General features: G+C 45.7%; 1 protein-coding gene across 5 annotated transcripts in view; it reads right to left on the reverse strand.

Moving 5' to 3' along the window:
• Positions 1–19,473, reverse strand: part of UPF2 (UPF2 regulator of nonsense mediated mRNA decay) — a 766,220-nt gene that overhangs the window by 717,485 nt on the left and 29,262 nt on the right. For all 5 annotated transcript variants that reach the window (XM_069627785.1, XM_069627784.1, XM_069627788.1 and 2 more), the window contains exons 2-3: positions 18,708–19,078; positions 1,482–2,261 (exon numbers count right to left, since the gene is read on the reverse strand). In XM_069627785.1, the coding sequence (XP_069483886.1) occupies positions 1,482–2,261; positions 18,708–19,063 (1,136 nt within the window). In that variant the 5' untranslated portion in view covers positions 19,064–19,078. The remainder of the gene's footprint in view (positions 1–1,481; positions 2,262–18,707; positions 19,079–19,473) is intronic.

A 19,473-nucleotide genomic window follows, 5' to 3' on the forward strand; every position in this document is an offset into this window, starting at 1 on the left:
TGGTTTCTCCCTCCTCCCTCATTGCTGGTCCAGATCTGTCCTACGGGACCCTGCTGGCCGCAGCCTACCAGCCGTATTGTCACTCGGGCCAGGACCGTTGTAGCAGCAGGTCCGATCGAACATCCACGTAACTGCTGTCGTGCAGTGAAGCGGCGGTTTGGTTTCCTTATAGTCGTCCCGTGGCTCCCACCCTTCTCCCATTAGGGTTGCTTCGGTTAGTTCCTTTTCACTGGGTACAGCCGGCACCGGTTTCTCCATAGGTTGGCCCCACCACTCTCCCATTAGTGTTGCTTCGGGAAGTTCCTTTTCACTGGGTACAGCGGGCACCGAGTTCTCCCCTTCCAACCCCCTGGGTGTTTGCCGTTCCTGGACCCTCTGAGTTGTCACACAACACCAATAAGTGAACCTACAGAACGACAGCATTTGCAGCAACGATGGAGACAAGAAAGCGCTATCCTTTGTCCTCCAGGATATATGCATTATATACATGCCTCTTGTCAAAAGTTTCAGAAAAGTAATAGATTTAAAGAGATTTCGATGGAAAGTCAACTGTACCAGAGACAAACAATTTTCTGCAGCTCTCAGGAAATATGTTCAACCAGATAAAAGTCAGTGATTAAAAACAAAACAATTGCCTGGACAACCTCTATGCACAACTAACTAATCCTGTGAGAGGTGCATTGGTGAAGGGACTTATACGGACAATAATGAAGAGGCTTTTAGCAAAAGGCTGGTTAAACATTTTGTTTTTAAAAGAGCACTTTATTGGTATTGATAGATTCAATGATGCAAGAACGGTTAGAATACCACAATAACATACGTTTATGCAAGCTTCAGCTAGTGCCACTCTGGGCACAACGCTATTGTTATTACTTGTGATGATGGACAAGTGCGAATTCAAAAACATACTATTGTACAGTGAAAAATGTGTTGGAGGAATTTTTACCTCAAGGCTGTGGCAATAGCAAATACAACAACTACCCATTAACGGATCAAAATATAAATTTGCTTTTAGGCAATTGGAAGATGAAATAAAATCAGCAAGGTTTACATAAAAATTCTGTTACATCAATGGGTCTAACATGAGCACAAGACCACAAAAGCTGCAGAGCCTTGCAATCTGAATATATGTTTGCTCCCAAAGAGGTCCCAATTCTCACACGAGACCAGACCTGAGAACGCTTGTTCAGTGACTTGTAGGCAACAAAGTGAAGGTCTTTCGCATTAGTTTCCTTCAAGTGCACCAACAAAAAGGCTTTTGACTTCTTGCTCTTCATTTAGTGTAGGGACAAATATTGTAGTCTACACCCTCATCACCCACCTCCAAATCGAAATCCTACAGACAAAATTACTTCAGAGAATAGATTATATACATTTCCAACTCACTCATGTCAATCTTTGGTGATGTAGCCCCTATGAGCATTAATAGAACAATTTAGTGAGACATTCCCAACTACATAAGCACCAACAGCAAATGTTACCTGTTTTGCCTCTCGATATTCTGCAGCTCTCGGTGGTCCCTTTTCAGATGTTTGGTCAATGATGTAAAGTACTCCTTCAGAAGGTTTTGGAAAGGCTGCTGTTTCTCAGGACTTATTATTTCACTGGGAGGAAAGTTAAGGTCATATTTGTCTGCAGCATTCTTCACTCTCCTGGGCAGCAAGCCAGCAATGTCATCGCCACAGTGACGACAAAAACTTATAACCACTGATACGTGTGCATGTGATTCCCTGTCGGCATTAATAATGTTTTTCAGCTGCTCATAAATTACGGACAGGCCTTCTTTGTCGGTAAAAATGGCCACTATAGTCAGCTCAGCAATGAACCGTAAATCTGTCCTCAATTTGGTAATGTTAGGCATCTTCTCCTCTTTTCTGGCTTCAAAATGTTTCTTCCAAACCTGAAGAAGTGATGGAGAAAAATCTACATAGCGCTGGTGAAAGAGGGAACACAAGTGCACAGCACAGTTCACATCAGAAATTTTCAACTTTGCTTCAACAATAGAAGCGACTGCTTCAGCAATGTACTTGCTTAAATTAAGGCCATTGAAATCATGCGACAAGGAATCCCTCTGTTGCTCAGTGATTGTCTTCAGTTTCTTGACAAAAGCAGTGTTCTTCTTCAGACTGGAGTCCAGCCTGCTGAAGAAGCTTTCTTCTGGGCGGTTGTCCGGTGCACTCTGGTTTTTACTGCGGAGTTCCTTTCTAGCCTGGTGTCGCTCCCATGCTTCTTGATGAAGCTGATGCGCTTCATCCTTCTCCCTAGAAAGAAATAGCAGAGCTCATCATAATAGATCCATTTGAAGCGGCAAGCTCTTTAAATCCTAGCCTTTTTGCCATCCTTTCAAAAGGATAGGATATAAAAACCCTAACCATGAAAATGAACAGAGGTTTTAATGGCTGTGCGCTATCTAAAACAAATAAAATCACATTACACTAGGTGAGAGCATGTAAAGAACACTGCTAAAAACACATGTTTACGTGAAAACGTTTGCCATCTATAGGGCCTCTTATGGCTAAAATCAGAAACTACATTTAAAGTGAGCATCAAGTTGATCTGCAAAGAGTCCTGATACAGTGGCAGTGCTGCTTCTTATCCCTCAATTTCCTGACGAGTCTAGTTTTTACATGGCAATTACACCTTCTACCTGGTCTCACTCCTCTCCTCACTTCAGCCCTCCACACCCACTCTTAAAAGAGCTGCTGCTTCAACAGGACCCTGCCATGTAACAAATATCTTTTCACATAAGAGTACTCGAGGAATTTCAACTCAAAATCTGTGCATTAGAGCGGGATGCCACGGATATGCATCCATGTCCAGTCACTTCACAGTAATGAAAGCCATGGCAATATGCAGCTTCTTCCATCTGCTTCTTCCATATTTCCTTACAAGATTAAGTTGGGGTCCGGGTCAATGTTCTAACCCACCATTCAAGTTGCAAGGCTAGCTAGGCTAAACAAAGCACTTGGGGGACGCCCCCCCAATTCTCCACATACACACACATCGCACCATTTCCTACCTGCCAAGATGCAATCATCACTAGGCAGCCCCCGAGTCATTTATAATCTATACTGTAAATTTGTACATATACTGTATTTCCTGTATAACTTGCATATTCTCTCCTAATGCACTGTCTGTACTGTACACTTTACTGTTCTGTTTTTATGCCTGTAACTAAGTGACGCGCCCGGATGCCCTGGGGCCTGGTGCGCTATATAAATAAAATAAATACAAATACAAATACTAGGCATGGAAAAATCAAATGTGGGTATTCAGGTCTGACCACCTTGCTATCTTCTTCACACTCGCTCTACCACACAAGATCAACCCTGCATGCCACACATCCCCCTCGTCCCTCAGCCAGACAACCAAGTTACATACGCAGCCTTTACACCACTCGTATCCCTCTCCTCCTCCCCACACACACATTCCTCCATTCTACTCAAATACAAGACCATCGTCATCACACGGGCACTTAATACAGCACTCCTCAAATCACAAAAAAACCACAACTACCACCATAAACTGTGGTTCAACAGTTCCCTCTTAACAAGAATGAAGCCAGATGCTTAGAATAAGCTTGGCTAAATAACCCATGTCCTGCAACCTGGACACCCCTCAGACACTGCCGCAACAAATACAAAACAGCTATATGCAATACCGAAGTCAACCACTACCTCCAAGAACACCAATCCGCCTACCAATCATACACAAACTATTCAACATTGTCAAAACCCTCTGTAAAACCACCATCCACACCCTAGTTCACTGCAATTTGCAACTCCCTCATGGACAACTTCAACTCAAATACACATCAGGTAATAAGCCCTCCTCTCTGCTCTTCTGCTCCCAAACATTCCAATACATGGGAAACCCCCCACTGCATGGACATCGTAGCTTCCAAAACAAAACCTGCCTGCTTCAGGGATGACACATGCCCACCTCGAGCTGCATCTAATTGCAAGACCACCCTTGCTCCACACCGGTTCAATATCAACTCCCGTCCCTTAGATTGCACTATCCTTGCTACACTAAAAACTAGGCGAATCTCCCACTCCTCAAAAACCATCTCTCAACCCCACACTCCCTATACATCACCAGAATCATGTAATGCATCGTCACTACCCAAACACAACACATCACCACAAACTACTGCCTCAACCCTTTCATGTGTGGCTTTTGACCTGAACACAGCACTGAGGCCGCTACACTTAAAATCCTCCACAACACAGACAAATGACACTACACTAGTCATTCTTGACCTCTATGCAGCCTTTGACACCACTGACTACACCAGTCTACTCAACATCCTGGCCCAGAGGATGAAACTGGCACCTTCCTCGACAGGTTCACCTCCTTCCTTACCGACAGGACACAGTCTCCATGCCAACTTGGCGCCTCCCATCCCCACTCCTCTTCAACCTATATGTTGAAAGCCTTGGAAAGAACCTTATCAACCACAACGTGCATTTCCACCAATATGCAGATGAGACAAACTTCCAAATGTCACCCTCTTCACAACACCACACTCTCAAAAGCAGTCTATTCATCTCCAACTGGATGGCTACCCAATAACTTCCTCCAAGTCAACCCTTCCAAAACGGAATACATTCTCAACTGTCCCAACCCAGCCAAAAACTCCACTCCCCCGGAAGTTGCTACGGTAAACCCACACAAATCCCTCACTACACCTGTCAAATCTCTTGGCTTTACCATGGATCCAAACCATTTCTTCTTACACCACATAGCCGCTATCACCAAAACATGCAATTTACAACTACATCTTCTGCGCAAGATCAGACACATTCGGCCCACTGACTACTTCTGCACCACAGTCCAAGCGCTGGCTCTGTCCAAGCTGGAGTACGCAATGCTCGCTTCACTGGACTCCCCAACAGCACACTTGGCCCGCTGCAAGTTACACAAAACTCAGCAGCCCAACTCATCCTCCACCATGAAACATTCAAACATCAGCAGTGGGGAAACAAGAGGGTGCCCTTCGGAAGAAGGTTATTTAGAGGGCGAGAAGCATAATTTGCAGAGCAGCTTTAAAGAGCACAAAGGTGACTCATTTCCCTGAAAGGTTGATAAGAGTGTGATGCTACTAACCAAGAGAATTGTGAAGTTGCTGCAAAGTTGTTCAAGTTAAACGTTACCACTGAAGGACAGCAATTTTGAAGAGCTGTTCGGGCAGGGGAGTATACCCTGATGGCGAACCTTTGAATTAGTAGGCCTGGCAAGGGAATAGACCAGATAGTAGTTGACAAAGTGCTGAACTGTGGTCCTCCTATATAATGTTATATCATTAAAGGTGCCGAAGGAAGCAATGTATAATCCTGCTGTGGAAGAGACACATTTCTTTAAAGCATTCAGTTGTGGAAAAACAAGTCCTCCAGACAAAACTCAAGTCGTCTGTCTCACATTTCTGACCCCTCACACTCACCAGGAAGGTTATAGGGAGTTCCTGGATGGTACAGGAGTCCCTGTCCCCAAGAGTGGAGTCTCTGCCTGTGAGGCCCCACTGACCGAAACCCTTAGGGGGATTACTGTGTAGCAGGCTCACCTTCCTAGCCACACAGGGTAGGGTTCCCCTCTGGGGAGAAGTGACGAGATCCTGTGAATCGCCACACTACCAACAATCCAGAGTAAATCAACATTTTTCCCTGGGAGTTTAGCTGTTGCTCCAGTCAATTACTTTCTCTACTTCCTGTATGGCGGATTCTCATCAGTGAGCCGCCGCTGTAGCTTGGAGATGACATCCCTGTAGAACGTAGATTGTAATATACAATATGTTTGTATCAAGTTAGGACTACTCTGGAGTTTCAATGCATCCCCACTCAACTGGGCATTCATGGCACATCTCAACAGCAAAGATTTGTAATGCTCCCTTTTTTTCTAAGAACAATACACCCCTGAAGCTCTGCAAAGAGCAACATATTTTACTACGGGAACTCCCCATTGTGGAAAAAGGAATCAGAAAAGTTACTGACATGTTCAAAGGTTTTACTTAAATGAAAATGCTCAACTGGCCCCATCGCTATGCAAGAAGTGGCCCTACTACTTTTGAGAACACCTAACTAATGGAAAAAGGGAGGCTACCACAACAACTATATAACGATATGCTAGCTATCCCAGACAGTTACCAAATACTTCGAAGAGCTAGACCCAATGCCAGAGGAGGTGGCCTTGCTATCATATCTAAAAATAATCTCGCCTTCAGACTCGCCACCCCACTATTATACCCCGCATGTGAGGTGCTCACAGCCAAATTACCCTTATCCAGCAACAGGACACTAACCATTCACTTGGTATACAGACCCCCTGGCCCATTGGGAATCTTTGAGTAGGACCTATCCAGCCTGCTGACTAACATGAAAGATTCCTCTCAGATCCTACTGATGAGACTTCAACCTGGGCTTCAATGATGAGGAAAACAAACATGCCCCATCAGTCGCAGCCATACTAGCGGATCTTGGCCTCCCACAAAAAGTTCTCACCCCCACCCATATCAAAAGGGAGGATCCTCGATTGGGTGGCTGAGCTCAATTGAAAAATCTCCATCACCAACATAGCCCCACAATCCTGGACCGACCACCAGCTCATCAGCTTCTCCACCCTTGATCTTTATAATTCTAAAACCATTGCCATGGCACCCCCGCTCCCATCCCGAAGTAAAAAGGATATTACAGCAGAACAACTTCTACCTCACCTCCTCCCATCTATCAACGCCCTTGTCAGTAATGCTGACCCCAACACCCTAGTGGAAGTCTTCAACAACACTATGACAAAGGCCCTTGACACCATTGCACCTGTTAAACTCTGCAAAAGTAAGCAGGAATCTCACCTCAATGCTTGGTTCACACCACACCTTAAAAACTAAGGCTACAAAAACAAAAGCCCCAAGCAACATGGCGACACTCTCCCACAGTTGAGAATAAAGTAAAGCTAACTAACCTTGCCAAAGTGTATAAAAAAGAAATAATCCTTACAACAACAAAAAAACCTGTTCAATGACAGAATATCAAAGGCTAGTTCCAATACTAAGGAATTATTTACTATTCTCCGGGAAATGGAAGCCCCTATCCCCCCACAGACAATGTCCCTAAAGACAAGCAATGGTGCACGGATATCCAAAATGCCTTGTCAAACAAAATAGTATCCCTACAAACTAAAATAGCCTATAAAAAAAATCCTTATTACTTCAAACTGATCCACAACCTGCCCCTCCTCCTACAGCGGATAGACCTACCATTCCCTTCAGAGTCACCAAAATCTCTATCTTAGAGACCGAGAAAATAATACTCTCCCTGAAGCCTTCTAATTGTCAGGGCGACAACTGGCCAGCACAAATTATAAAGGATGCAGCTAGAGACCTAGCCCCTTTCATATCCAAGCTCATTAACGCTTCCTGCAAAACGAACATGGTGCCCAATAACCTTAAAGAATCTTGGATTTTCCCACTATTGAAGCAATCCTTAGGCCCTGCCATCCCGACTAACTATAGACCAATCACCACAGTCCACTTCCTCCTTAAAATAATTGATAGAGTATCTTACCTTCAAATCCAAGACTACCTTGAAGTTAACCACCTATTAGGATCCCGCCTGTCTGGCTTTCGACCCCAACACGGCACAGAAATGGCATTATTAGACCTCAAGACTATGTTTGATGAGCTGAAGGACAATGGGAAAAAAACAGCAATGCTACTCCTCCTTGACTTATCGGCAGCCTTCGACCTGGTGGATCATGCAGTCTTGTGCAGACACCTTGAGTCAGCTGCCAATTTCTCAAGTGATGCTATAACTTGGGTCCAATCCTTTCTGGCAAACCGCACAATGTGAGTCTTCTCTCCATCAGCCTCCGCAGACCCCATCCAAATCCCTTGCGGTGTACCACAGGGATCCTGTGTCTCACCCACCATGTATAATATCTTTACCAAGCTCCTCTTCGACAATTTGGACAGACTGGGTGTCACCTACACAAACTATGCAGACGACACTCAGATCCTCATACCCATTTCGGGCAACTTTGACGAGGATACGGCCTTGGTAAACAAAATATACCTCCTCATTCAGGCATGGATGGCATCCCACGGCCTCTGCCTGAAAGACGTAGAACTGAGATCCTGATCCTGGGCACAGTCTCCAACATAAACAAACTTGGCACTAGTTACGCCTCCTTCAAGATGGACGGCAATACGATTAAGGTGATGCCTGTAGTAAAAACACTCGGTTTTTACTTGACTCCACTTTAACACTCAAAAAACAGGTCAACTCCCTTGCATCCTCGACGGCCTATGCTTGTAAACTTATTAGAGTCTGTCATCCCTTTCTCTCAGAATCTAGTTGCCTTACACTTGCTAATGCATTAATAATTTCCAAATTGGACTATTGTAATGCACTATACTCAGGGGCCAACAAATACATATTAGATAAAATTCAAAGACTACAAAACAACGCCCTCAGAGCAGCACTAAATATCCCTAATTTCAGAAGAAATGTCCACTGGCTAAAAATAAAAGTAAGGATTCTCCTTAAAATTGTATCACTCACTTGGAAGTGTCTGAATAACATAGCACGGCCTTGCCTCACCACGTCTAACCAGATCAGCCAATGCCCACCTCCTTGAGATCCCGAGATTCAAACGAACCAAATCAAAGCGGCCACATCCCGGAATCCTCTTACCCTAGACCTAAGAACTGAACAACCTTACCGGAAATTCAGACACAACATGCTCTACTGGCCATGATCAAATGACCACTAACACCTGATCATCTCTGACCTATCCCTCGATCACCGTTTACCACAAACCTAACACCCATACTTAAACCCTACTGACAAGATCATTGTACCCAATGCATGTACTGCAACCAAATTATGAAGTCCCTGTATTATGTGTCCGCAATTTGTACCTTTTGTTCCTTGGTCCTATTAGCACAGCTGCATCTCCAACACGCACATCGTGGCCAGTGTGTCAATAACTGTACCGAATCTCCCTTAGCACTGCTGCACCTCTGTAAACATGCATGCAATAACTAAGTTGCCCGTCTTCACTGTATTATGTCTATTTGTTGTAACTAAGCTTGAAGCCTACTTATCTCTGCTGCGCCCAGCTACCTAAGGGTTTGGAGTGCATTATCAAATAAATAAACAAACAAACCTCGGTATGGGATTCTGCCTGGCCCAACTTTTAGTAGACTTGCTCACAGCCTCAAGGTTCTTTAGAGTGCAATGGTATAGTTTTCACAGTCTTCAGATAGTCTCTTTGTAGAAATTATGATGATCTTCTGTATGGGTTCCCCTCACCCCCTTCATAAAGAAACATCTGTTTCTTCGGATACTTTTCTCAGATTATATTTTCAAATGTCCAAATCTCTTTAGGCAAGTGTGAAGTACCATAAGTAAGGTTCATACACAAGGATGGCATGTTTTTAGGTATTATTTTATTGATCACAAAGGTTTGAGGAAAGGGCCTCTCTATCCCTAAAACTAAGAGGGATTTCCCTGCCTCAAAAGAACTAGTGGAAAGAGTCAGGATGTCCAAATGTATGAAGTCTGTCCTAGTCAAATCCCGAAAACCGATCTGTCCCTCACATTAAAACTAACAAAATGGTGCAAGGGTGATCTGACTAAAGAAAATAATGTTAATCAAAGCAACATATATGTTCTCAGCCAGTCTGGCTTCCAAAGGATTCAAAACAAAATTCAATAAAATAGTGTTTCAATTGCTCTTTTCCCCTAGAAAAGGGTTAAGTGTCTTTCCAGTCTCTCCGCATACAAAACACAGGATACTCCAAAAGCATAATACGTTCCTCTGTCCCAGGGTTTGAGACCCCTTTGGTTCCAACCTTTATTTGGGTGTGAATCCCAGACTCACAATACTTGAAGGGTCTTGGTATACTCTCCTGCCAAGATCCAGGTGTCCATGGACAGGACTCCAGCCCTGGTTATTCCTCATTAGGGTCTCGGACCCTTTCATACTCGGTCTTTGGGTAAGGGTCCCAAACTTGCAATGGAACCTTGGGCTCATTTCGTTTACTCTCCTGGCAAACGTAGTGTTCCCCATTTCCAATCTTGTTTACACATGGAGTGGCCAACTCTCTTATACTTTCTACTTTATATGGGTGCGGTTCCCAGACTCGCAATACTTGTCGGTAGTAGCCTGGTTCACTCTTCTGCCAAACTACTTTTTCGCTGGTCAAGTATTAATTTGTCATGCATTTATTAATGATTGGGGGCTTTTCCCTGTTGCTTTTCTGTATTTCTTTTAAGGTATCAGTCCACAATCCTTTCTCACCTTCATTCAATCCCTTCTGTGTTTCACCAAGATTCGCCAGTCCTCCTCTTAATCCCCCCCACCAGCCTGCATACCTTTGTTTTCGGTTCATGTCTTTTGGGCGGCAGAATCCGTCTCGAGGCTCCGGTAGCCCTTGGTGTTGCTCTCTGTTCGTTTGTTAGTCTGCAGTCTCCCTGCAACTGTCTCATAGATACTCTCGTCTCAGCATTGCTCGGGACACGGCAAGACTATCTTGCGTCTACACCATAAGTGGGCTTCAGAGTAGCCAGCTCTCCTTCCCAGGCAAGCAGCATCTTCTTGGTTTCGGTCTCGCGTCTCCTAGCACTGCTCTCCGGCTGACAGCGATTACCGCTAGCCGGAGGGATTCTCCTCTGGCTCTCGCTCAGCTTTTCTACATTTAAACTCCCTCATTGGGAAAGGGATTTCTTCTGACCGAATCCGATTTGTTGAATAACTAGACTGCTCACTTCGGTGTACCAGAGTGATCTTCATCCTCGCAGTCCTCTTCCTTTCAGCACATGGTTTCAGAAGTAAGAAGTCAATTTCAATATTGTTTAGCTTTTTAACTCTGCATGAATTAATTAGTTGGATTGTTGTCACAGTAAAAAAAAGTCTTATCAGCAGATAGGAGGGAAAATGTAATCCTGGACTTTCAGCAGGATTACATTGCGTCTCCTAAAGATGAACGTCTCTAGTCCCACAAGGGACTTCCCTTCCCAGGTGATCCTCCCTCTGTGCCCTGCCCCCAGGGGGAATTATTGTACTGTGGATACACCGCCCTGGCCCCAGGGAAAGGTCTCACCTATAGGAGAAGAAACAGCATCTTCAGATTCGTCACACAAGACAACTCTCAGTCTCCAGTTTAGCAACTTCGAGGTTTTGGGATTTCCTAAAGTCCTGTGGTTCTCTCGTGGATGTCTATTTCACAATCTCAATATTCACAAGCCACATGGGCAATTCCAGCCTTGACACACAATGTTCATATCTCTTACTATCTTTTAATAGGGCTGTGTGCCCATTAGTTTCTCTCACATCCTCGTACTTGTGGTGGCTTTAACAGCCTGGACATAGTTTTGTATCCTTTCCCCCACCCCCCTTCTTTTATAGGGATGCGTGCCTGTGAGCTTCCCTTTCATGCTCGTACTTTTGGCAGCTGTACCAGGCATGACAGTGTTTGTAACCGATTTCCCTTTGCTCTTGTGGAGTCGTGTGCCTGTTACAGTATCTCAACTTCTCATACTCTTGGCGGCTATTTCAGCTCTGACATACAACGTACGTAACTTTTTCCCCACTGTTTTCCATATTTGTGCCAGTTATATGATTGTGTATAGGCACTATACAAATAATCAATGTGTTTCAAAGCGCTTCAAGGAGGAAGGGAGCATGGGAAAATACAGTTACATTCTTACAGGTCCTTGAAACAAATCAGAATGTGAGAAAGAAACTATCATATCATACCAGATAGTACAAGTGCAGGGAACAAAGGAGACAAGACCAGCAGCAACATTACTAGGCCTGACGGCAATTGCTGCAGAGCAAGAATGACAGGTGGAGGGGGATGGAGGGCGGTGTGAGGGAGGGGAAGAGGAGAGGAACAAAACAAGTGACTATCTTAAAGGGTCTGCGACTCAATAGATATAGTGCTGGGGAGGGAGAGGGAGGAAAGGACAAGGAAAAGGAGGGGGGACAGACAAGCTATTATCAGAGGTCAAAGGACATTGATAATAGTAAGTGCTTTGGTAGTAGAAAAGCAAAAGGGGCACAGGGAGGGGGAAGATGGCTGCAGAAGGCAAGCAACTACAATTACTATGACTGACAGCAATTGGGGTAGTGCCAGTGTTAGCAGAAGGAGGGAAAGGAGGGGAAAGGGGTGGGGGGCGTGAGAGGAGGGAGGGGGGAAGAAAGAAGGGGTGAGGGTTCAGGATGAGAAAGCAAGAAGTGGGAAGAGAGGGGGCAAGAGTCACGGTACAGAAGGCTGGGGTAAAAGGGAGGGGAACTAGGAGGCAATCAATATGATATTTATAACGCGTTATATTTATAAAGTGTTTCAAGGCGCGGCGAGGCAAGGGAGGGGAAACAGAGGGAAGTGACAGCAATCCTACTAGGCCAGGGCCAGCTGACATTGAGATTGTGCAAGTGCAGGGGAGGGGGGGGGGGAGTGCAGGGAGAAAGGGCAGTACAGCACAGAGAATGACAGTGAAATAAATATATAAAATAAATAGAAGTGCAGCCAGCGGGTGGCAAGTGAAGGGTAAGTGCAGACATCAGGTGTCAAGTGCTAGTAGGGGCTGTAGGGATACAGAAACAGTCACCGAGTGCAAGGGTTGCCAGGGGGGCAGTGCAGGTGTGCAACTGGCAGGTGGGACCTGGGCCCAAGATCAGAGGGTAGCCAGGTAGACCAGTGCAGTTTCAGATTCAGCCAGAAGATCAGCAGGGGAGAGCAGGAGAGAAAGCAGAAGCAAAGGAGGAGGGTCTTGAGGTGCTTCCGGAACCAGAGATTATTTTCCTTAAGTTTCAGAGAGGCAGGGAGGCTGTTCCAGAGGGAGGCCCCCGCAAAAGAAAGATCTACCACCAACTCACTGCTCGGAGAAGCGACTAACCCTGAGGGAGTTGGAAGCAGATGAACGAAGAGCTTGAGAAGGAAGATATTTAGGAAGAGAGAGTTGAAGGTATTGAGGTCCCAGGCCCCAGAAGGCCTTGCGAACGATGCAGAGGGTTTTGAACTTAATCCTCTATGCCACTGGGAGCCAGTGCAGGGATTTCAGTACTGGAGAGAGGCAATCCCTGGGCTTGAGGCCAAGAACAAATCTCGCAGTCCCGTTTTCGATGAGTTGCAGAGGGCGGAGAGTAGAGACAGGCAGATTTAGAAAGAGGCTGTTGCAGTTGTCCAACTTGGAGAGAACCAGAGCTCTGGAGACAGTGAGCTTCTGGGGGAAGGCGAGGAAAGGAAGAATACCTCTGAGGAGGTGCAGCTGGTAGTGTTACTTCTTAGAGACGTCAGATGTGAGGAGAGAAGGAAAGTGTGGAGTCAATGATGACCCTGAGGTTTTTAGCCTCACAAGTGGGAGCAGGAAGAAGCCAAGAGAGTGACAGGAAAGGAGGGAGCTGGTGTGCCAATGAGGTTTCATTACTCTGTGGAACCAATCATTCCAGGATTTACTGGTGTCCTGAAATCAACAGCGGCTGTGTTGCGGACGGTGCTGCATCCAGTAAAGGTGGAGCTAGGCGATCCGGGCTACTTTCCACTCTCTGATCTCGCCATCTGTTGCTGAGCCCCAGGCCCAGCACTGTTCCCAAGTGAGATGACAGTTGTGTCTTCCTGTCATGTGTCATTCCCTAACCGGAGCCTTTTGATCAGTCAAGGCACACATCGTCCAGCCTCCAGCTAGCGAGTCTCTCAACACTCACACCACCGCTGGCTCTGCAGCTTGACATGGCTCTGCCCCTCCAGGACATAGCTGCTACAGAGGCTCGCCTCTGCGTAGCAGTTCTACTCCCTCAGTGGAAGTCTCTCCTCCATTCACAGTCTGCACTCTTTATACATACATGTCATTGTAACAAGAATTGTGTCAGTCTTCCATGACCATGGTATTCAGGCAACATTCGGCAAAACCTGAAGCGAACAGAGACAAAGAAGGATGTTTGTGGAATGTAGTCTTTACAGGAAAAAGTCGTTTCAACATCCATAAGCAGACAAGGTGGTTTAGACTGGGAGTTCCATCATGGAATGAAGGTCCTTTCCCCCACGAGGGGAGTTACTCCAGTGAGGTCCCGCTTGCAGAGACCCCTTGGGAGGGTCTTGCTTAGCGGGCTCACCTCCCTAGCCTCAAAGTGGGCATCTCCACTTTGGGGAAAAGGGACGAATTGCCCAGATTCGTCACACCATTTACGACCAGTTCACAAACTCCTTGAACATTGCCAACCTAGGATTTACAACCCATTTCCAATTCGGAAACACTACTTTTGGTACCCGATATAAGTGCAGGGGATGCCTCTTCCAGCCAGCACCTGCCTGGGCAATATCCACCTCATAAACCTCTGGCCAGCCATAGTGACAGGTTGTTGCTCTCTTTAAATACCCACTTGTTTGCAAACACCAACTGGAAGTCGAGTAATTATTCCCAAATTTGAAAGGCTTAATCCGTCGCGCGTGCCATGCTTTGCGCAGCAATCCGCTTAAGTGCGAAAGGGTGGCGCATCTACCAGCGCTGGAGTTTTTCCAGAGGGGCGCCCAGGGCTGGGAAACGACCACGAGCAACACTACAGCAGGTGCCATGTTACTTGGCCGCGGCAGAGGCCTGCCCCCCCCCAACCTCTTCTACGGGCGTGCACAACAGGATAGGTGTTTTCAGGTCACCATGGCAGTACTTCCCTGCAGCTGCACGCCAGAAGCAAATAAAAACAAGATCCCATTCATTCAGATGCTTCTTAACCCTCTGAAAGCAGCTACCTTTATGTTCCTGCATTCTGCCCTCGTTACCTGTCCTGCCTTGTCCTTGCCTTGCTCATTTGACTAATTTCAGTCCCTTGCACCCCTGCACTGGAACTCCCTCCCTCTCACAATCCGCTCCACCACGACCTTCCCCTCATTCCGCACTTCCCTTAAATCCCTCCTCCTCCATTCTCCTCCTTGAAACCTCCCCTCTGCCCCCTCTGCTTCCCCTCATTCTTCCCCTTGATTTTCTCTCTCCCCTCTCCTACCCTCCTCTCTCTCCCTTCAATTCCCTCTTCCAACTCTTCACCACCCCTCCCCTACCCACCTTATCCCACTCCCCTATTCCCCCTCCCCTTCAGTTAGTTGCTCTTTTCACCGTTTTATCGAATGATTCATGATGTCATTTTGCTTCCTCTGTTACATTGTTGATGTTATGTATTATGTTGTTCCACAGTACATCGCCTTGGTGTAAAGCGCTCTATAAATCAATCAATCAAATCATTGCTTTCTGTTCCTTGTTTCGTTCTGGTTGTATGTCCCAGAATGGTACCTTTTCTCCTGGGGATTCCTTGCCCGTGTTTCCTTGTTCCCAGCCAATGCACCATTCCTTCCTTATTAGTCATTCTGTGCCTTATTTGCCTGCCACCTGCCTGGTTATCAGTTTTTTTTAATCACCTGGTATCTACCTGCCCTCGAGTAGCTATTGTGACGTTCTGCAGATACTTATATCAGCTGGCTAGCTCCCCTGTGAGTGTTCTTCACTGTCCCTGTAGAAGGCAGATCAGGGGAAGCTATACCGTGGTACAGGGAGGTTTTCCAGAGGGACTTTAGTGGTCACTTCTCAGGGGGTCCTTTGGTCACCTCCTAGCATTACCAGTACAACAGCAGAGCCCAGAGAAGTGCAGAGAGAAGCAAACAGAACAACAGGTATGGAAGCAGTCGCACTTTCCAGGATGACTTCTATGATGTCCCTAAAACCACACTAGAAGCCCAATCAAACCAAAGCAGAGTTCGCACTGCACCCTCAATTTTAAAGAATTCTATTACTGGTGTCGCGTATGGTCTAATTTGAAGAAAATAAAAGAATTGCAAGAATGCAGTCACTTTATAAATTGCCAGCTATACCACCTGACAATAGCAATTGAGCCAAATGCCCTTGGTCTGACACTTGTGGCAAATTTAAATCCCTGTCTTACCTGGTTTTCGAAAGCTGCATACCTAAATCACAAATGGTAAGGTCACACCACCCTGAGCATATACCATCATCCACAAGGCTGTCTGGGCCCGGGGACCTCGCCATCTTCAACTTTATCTCACTAAATACTCTCTCTCCAGACCTCTACGTTTGTCTGGCACCAACTCTGTGTGTAAAGTGCATTGCTAAACAGAGGGCAGGAGGTTGATCGCTTTCCTCAGCTGGCACCCTACTATGGTACAGCCTCCACCTACCTCTGCACCTTGAGCAGAACTTCCTTAAATTCCAGAAACTCTTCAAGACTTTCCTCTTTACCTCTTCCTTCCCATGTTCTCTCCTGTGCTGATCTCACAGTTTCTGTGATTGGTGTCCTGGGCCCTTTGCATCCTCAGGGGCACCTGACCTCCCACACCCAATCGACAAGTTTCTGTCTACTCTCAGCACTTGCCTTGGGACTCCCATTGCCTTGGAGGCTTGCAGGTACACCCAACAAGGCTCTAGGCCATGTAGCACTTACCACACCATACACTTCATCTGTTGCTCACTCAGGAGCACGGACACTCCAGCACCTACCCCCTCTGCCCTCTTCCTTGCTGCACTTTCACATTCGGAATACACACAAGGCATAATAAGTTTGTCCTTTTTCCCCCCCCCTTTCCCCTCCTCTGTTGTTATTCAATAAGTATCACTCCCTTGTTCCCTTCCCTTCCCTTTGCCCTGTGGGCGCTTTGAAACAATATGTCCTTGAGGTATAAGCGCCTAACAAGCGAACAATAAATAAATTCCATTCTTATTAATGACACTTACAATATAATCAAGGACTGAATGTCAGTCAACTCATTGGCACTGAACAAAGAAAAGACAGGTTAAGTTCTACTGACAGATACAGCCATTTCACCATATCTGGATGGATTCCAGTGAGTCAATTTGTTATCCTGGATTTGTGCATTGACAATGAAGCGACATGCAAGCCATGTCAAGATGTCCTGTGCCTACATTAACAAGTTGCTTAGACAGATAAGTCTGTACCTCTCCTCTGAACAATCTTTCTTCCCTGGCTACAGCACTAGTTAACTCTCGGCTCGACTATTCTAATAGTCCCCTTGCAGGTACATCGAAAGTCTTCAATGGGGCTGTAAGGGCTGTTTGCAATTTTGGCCCACAAGACCACGTCTCGGATTCAAGGAGAGAGGTGCATTAGCTTCCAGCTAGCCAACGCATCTCACATAAAATGCTCACCCTAACATACAAACTGACAAGGCTCCTAGGTACCTTAAGAACCGGTTGTGTAAGGCAAAAACTGGGTGCATTCTCTGCTCTAGTAGGGCCATCACTTTTGAACCAAGACACGATTTGAAGAATTTTGATGGCACCCGTTTTCAAGTATTGGCCCCAAATGTATGGCGTTCTCTTCCCCCGGATCCAGGGAACTTTCCAAGTCTCTCTGGTTTTAAGAGCACCTAAAAACAAACCTTTAATTGTAATGATTATTTCTTTCTCTCGGCCCATTTAACCCATGGCTTGGACCTTCTTTATCGCTCTGACCCAGTATTGTCTTCATGCGCAATGAGGACTTCAGGCGTGTTGCGCAATACAAAATGTAAATAATAATGTGACTCCTTGGGGCGGAACTCTGCAGCACTCCTCTGCCATGGGACTCTCCTGTGGCAATCTTGCAGCCCTTTGCCTCAATTGGATGCTCACGGGCCTGTCCTGAAGTGGTTGAATGGGAATACTTTGCTGCTGATGTCCTGTCATCCACAACAGTGAAGGTGGCCTTCAGTCAGTCTGCTGTCTTCATATGAGTCGATGGAACCATTCTTCTGTGCCCAGAGGCCTGTGTGCAGCTCTTGGACCTGGAAATGGAGCAGCACCCGGCAGAAAACCAAGCAGTCAAACTCAACGCAGCACCCTTCAGCCCAGGTCTGAAACTTCAGCACTCTGCAGCCTTTTCCACGTCCTTGGGACCTTTGCCTGCAGCAACAGATGTTAGGCTCAATGTTGGGGACTCATTTTGCAGGAGTTCTTCTTGGATGCTGCCACTGCAACCCTCTACCTGGGACCTGGTGAGCCACATGCATCTTTCTTTCTCCAGGGATGTAGTCATCAAACCTGGGTTCAGAAGCCCTCAGGTGGGATCCTACCCTAGGATGACAGCTACATTTGTATGATAACCCGAAGATGCCAATTGGCAAAACCTTCTCAAACTTCCCAAAAGTATCCATATAGTTTGAGTACATGTAAAATATTGCTGATGTTAGAATGTTGTTTAGGATGCGTAGAAACCATTTAATACCATCTACATTGGTTTTATATTTTTAAAAGTGCATAATCGAAAATGCGTTATTCTAGGATGCTTTACTGTAACCAAAGAGCATATGCTCAGTATATACTGTGATCTTTTAATCTGTGGTGGAGGGCTTACCCTGTTGTTCTTCCTAGGAGTGAAGTCCGACTGCTTAGACACATCTAACTCGGGGTGTGTCTGGAGTAAATTGGTGGAAATCCTGGCCATACGCTACAAGCTGCTGTTCCTCGCCAAAGGACACTTGAAAAATGTCCCCAACAGGCTTCAAGATGCAGAAGATGAAGCAAATGGACACATTAGCATCTTGAAGTGCTGGTGCAAGCGAAAGGGAAGCGATGATTGGTCTAGCTTTTTTGAGAATGATTGTGCTCAGAGAATCTATTTTCATCTTTCTTTTTCTGACCTAACAATGTACGGTTTAGGATTTGTCTGTTCTGTATTAAAAAAACATAAAAAACACACAAAAGACTTACTTCATCTGAGCAGCTGCCTCTTCCTGTTGTCTTTTTTCCTCCTCTTCTTGAATTTGCCGCTCTTCTTCCTCAATTTTCATTTTGTCTTCCTCCTCCTTTCTTTTTTGATCTTCGTCTGCCTTCACTTTTTCATCCTCTTTTCGCTTCCGGTCCTTATCATCTTTCTTCCGCTTATCTTCCTCAAGTTTCTTTTTTTTGTCATCTATCACCTTCAGGCTCTCACGCTTGGTGTTCAGCTTCAAATCATCTTTGGGTTTCTCTCTACTGCTCGTTAATCTTCTTTCAGTGCAGTCTTTTTCTTTAATGGTCGACAATTCCTTGTCCTCCATGCTTGTCTTCTTGTACTCAGCTGGCATAATGTTGCCAAAAGCCTAAAATAAAGGGGATATTGCATTATCATATTACAAAGACATTAAGTAGGCATTACATACCCTTGAATACTTTTATAAAAATAAATGTACAATATAACCTCTCTGTAGTAAAATCCCAAACCAATATCTGTTACAAGCCCCTGAAAAACAAGCCCCCTGATTCTGTCAATTTGCCTCTGGGTGGGTTACATGTTAATCTTATGAGCTGGACATGGGAAAGCAAAGAAACATACTAAAAGCAAAACCAGGTCCCAGAGAGGTTTAGCCACTGTGATGAGGCCATGATGGCACAAATTAGTTGGAATCTTTAAGCAAGATGAGATCAAGGCAGGGAAGGAAGACCGTGACAGGGTGAAAGTGAGCCATGGAGAGACACAGCGCGCAGGCACCCAAGA

Source organism: Ambystoma mexicanum, chromosome 12 (genome assembly GCF_040938575.1).
Source record: "Ambystoma mexicanum isolate Mex_15411 chromosome 12, UKY_AmexF1_1, whole genome shotgun sequence".
Taxonomy (NCBI): domain Eukaryota; kingdom Metazoa; phylum Chordata; class Amphibia; order Caudata; family Ambystomatidae; genus Ambystoma; species Ambystoma mexicanum.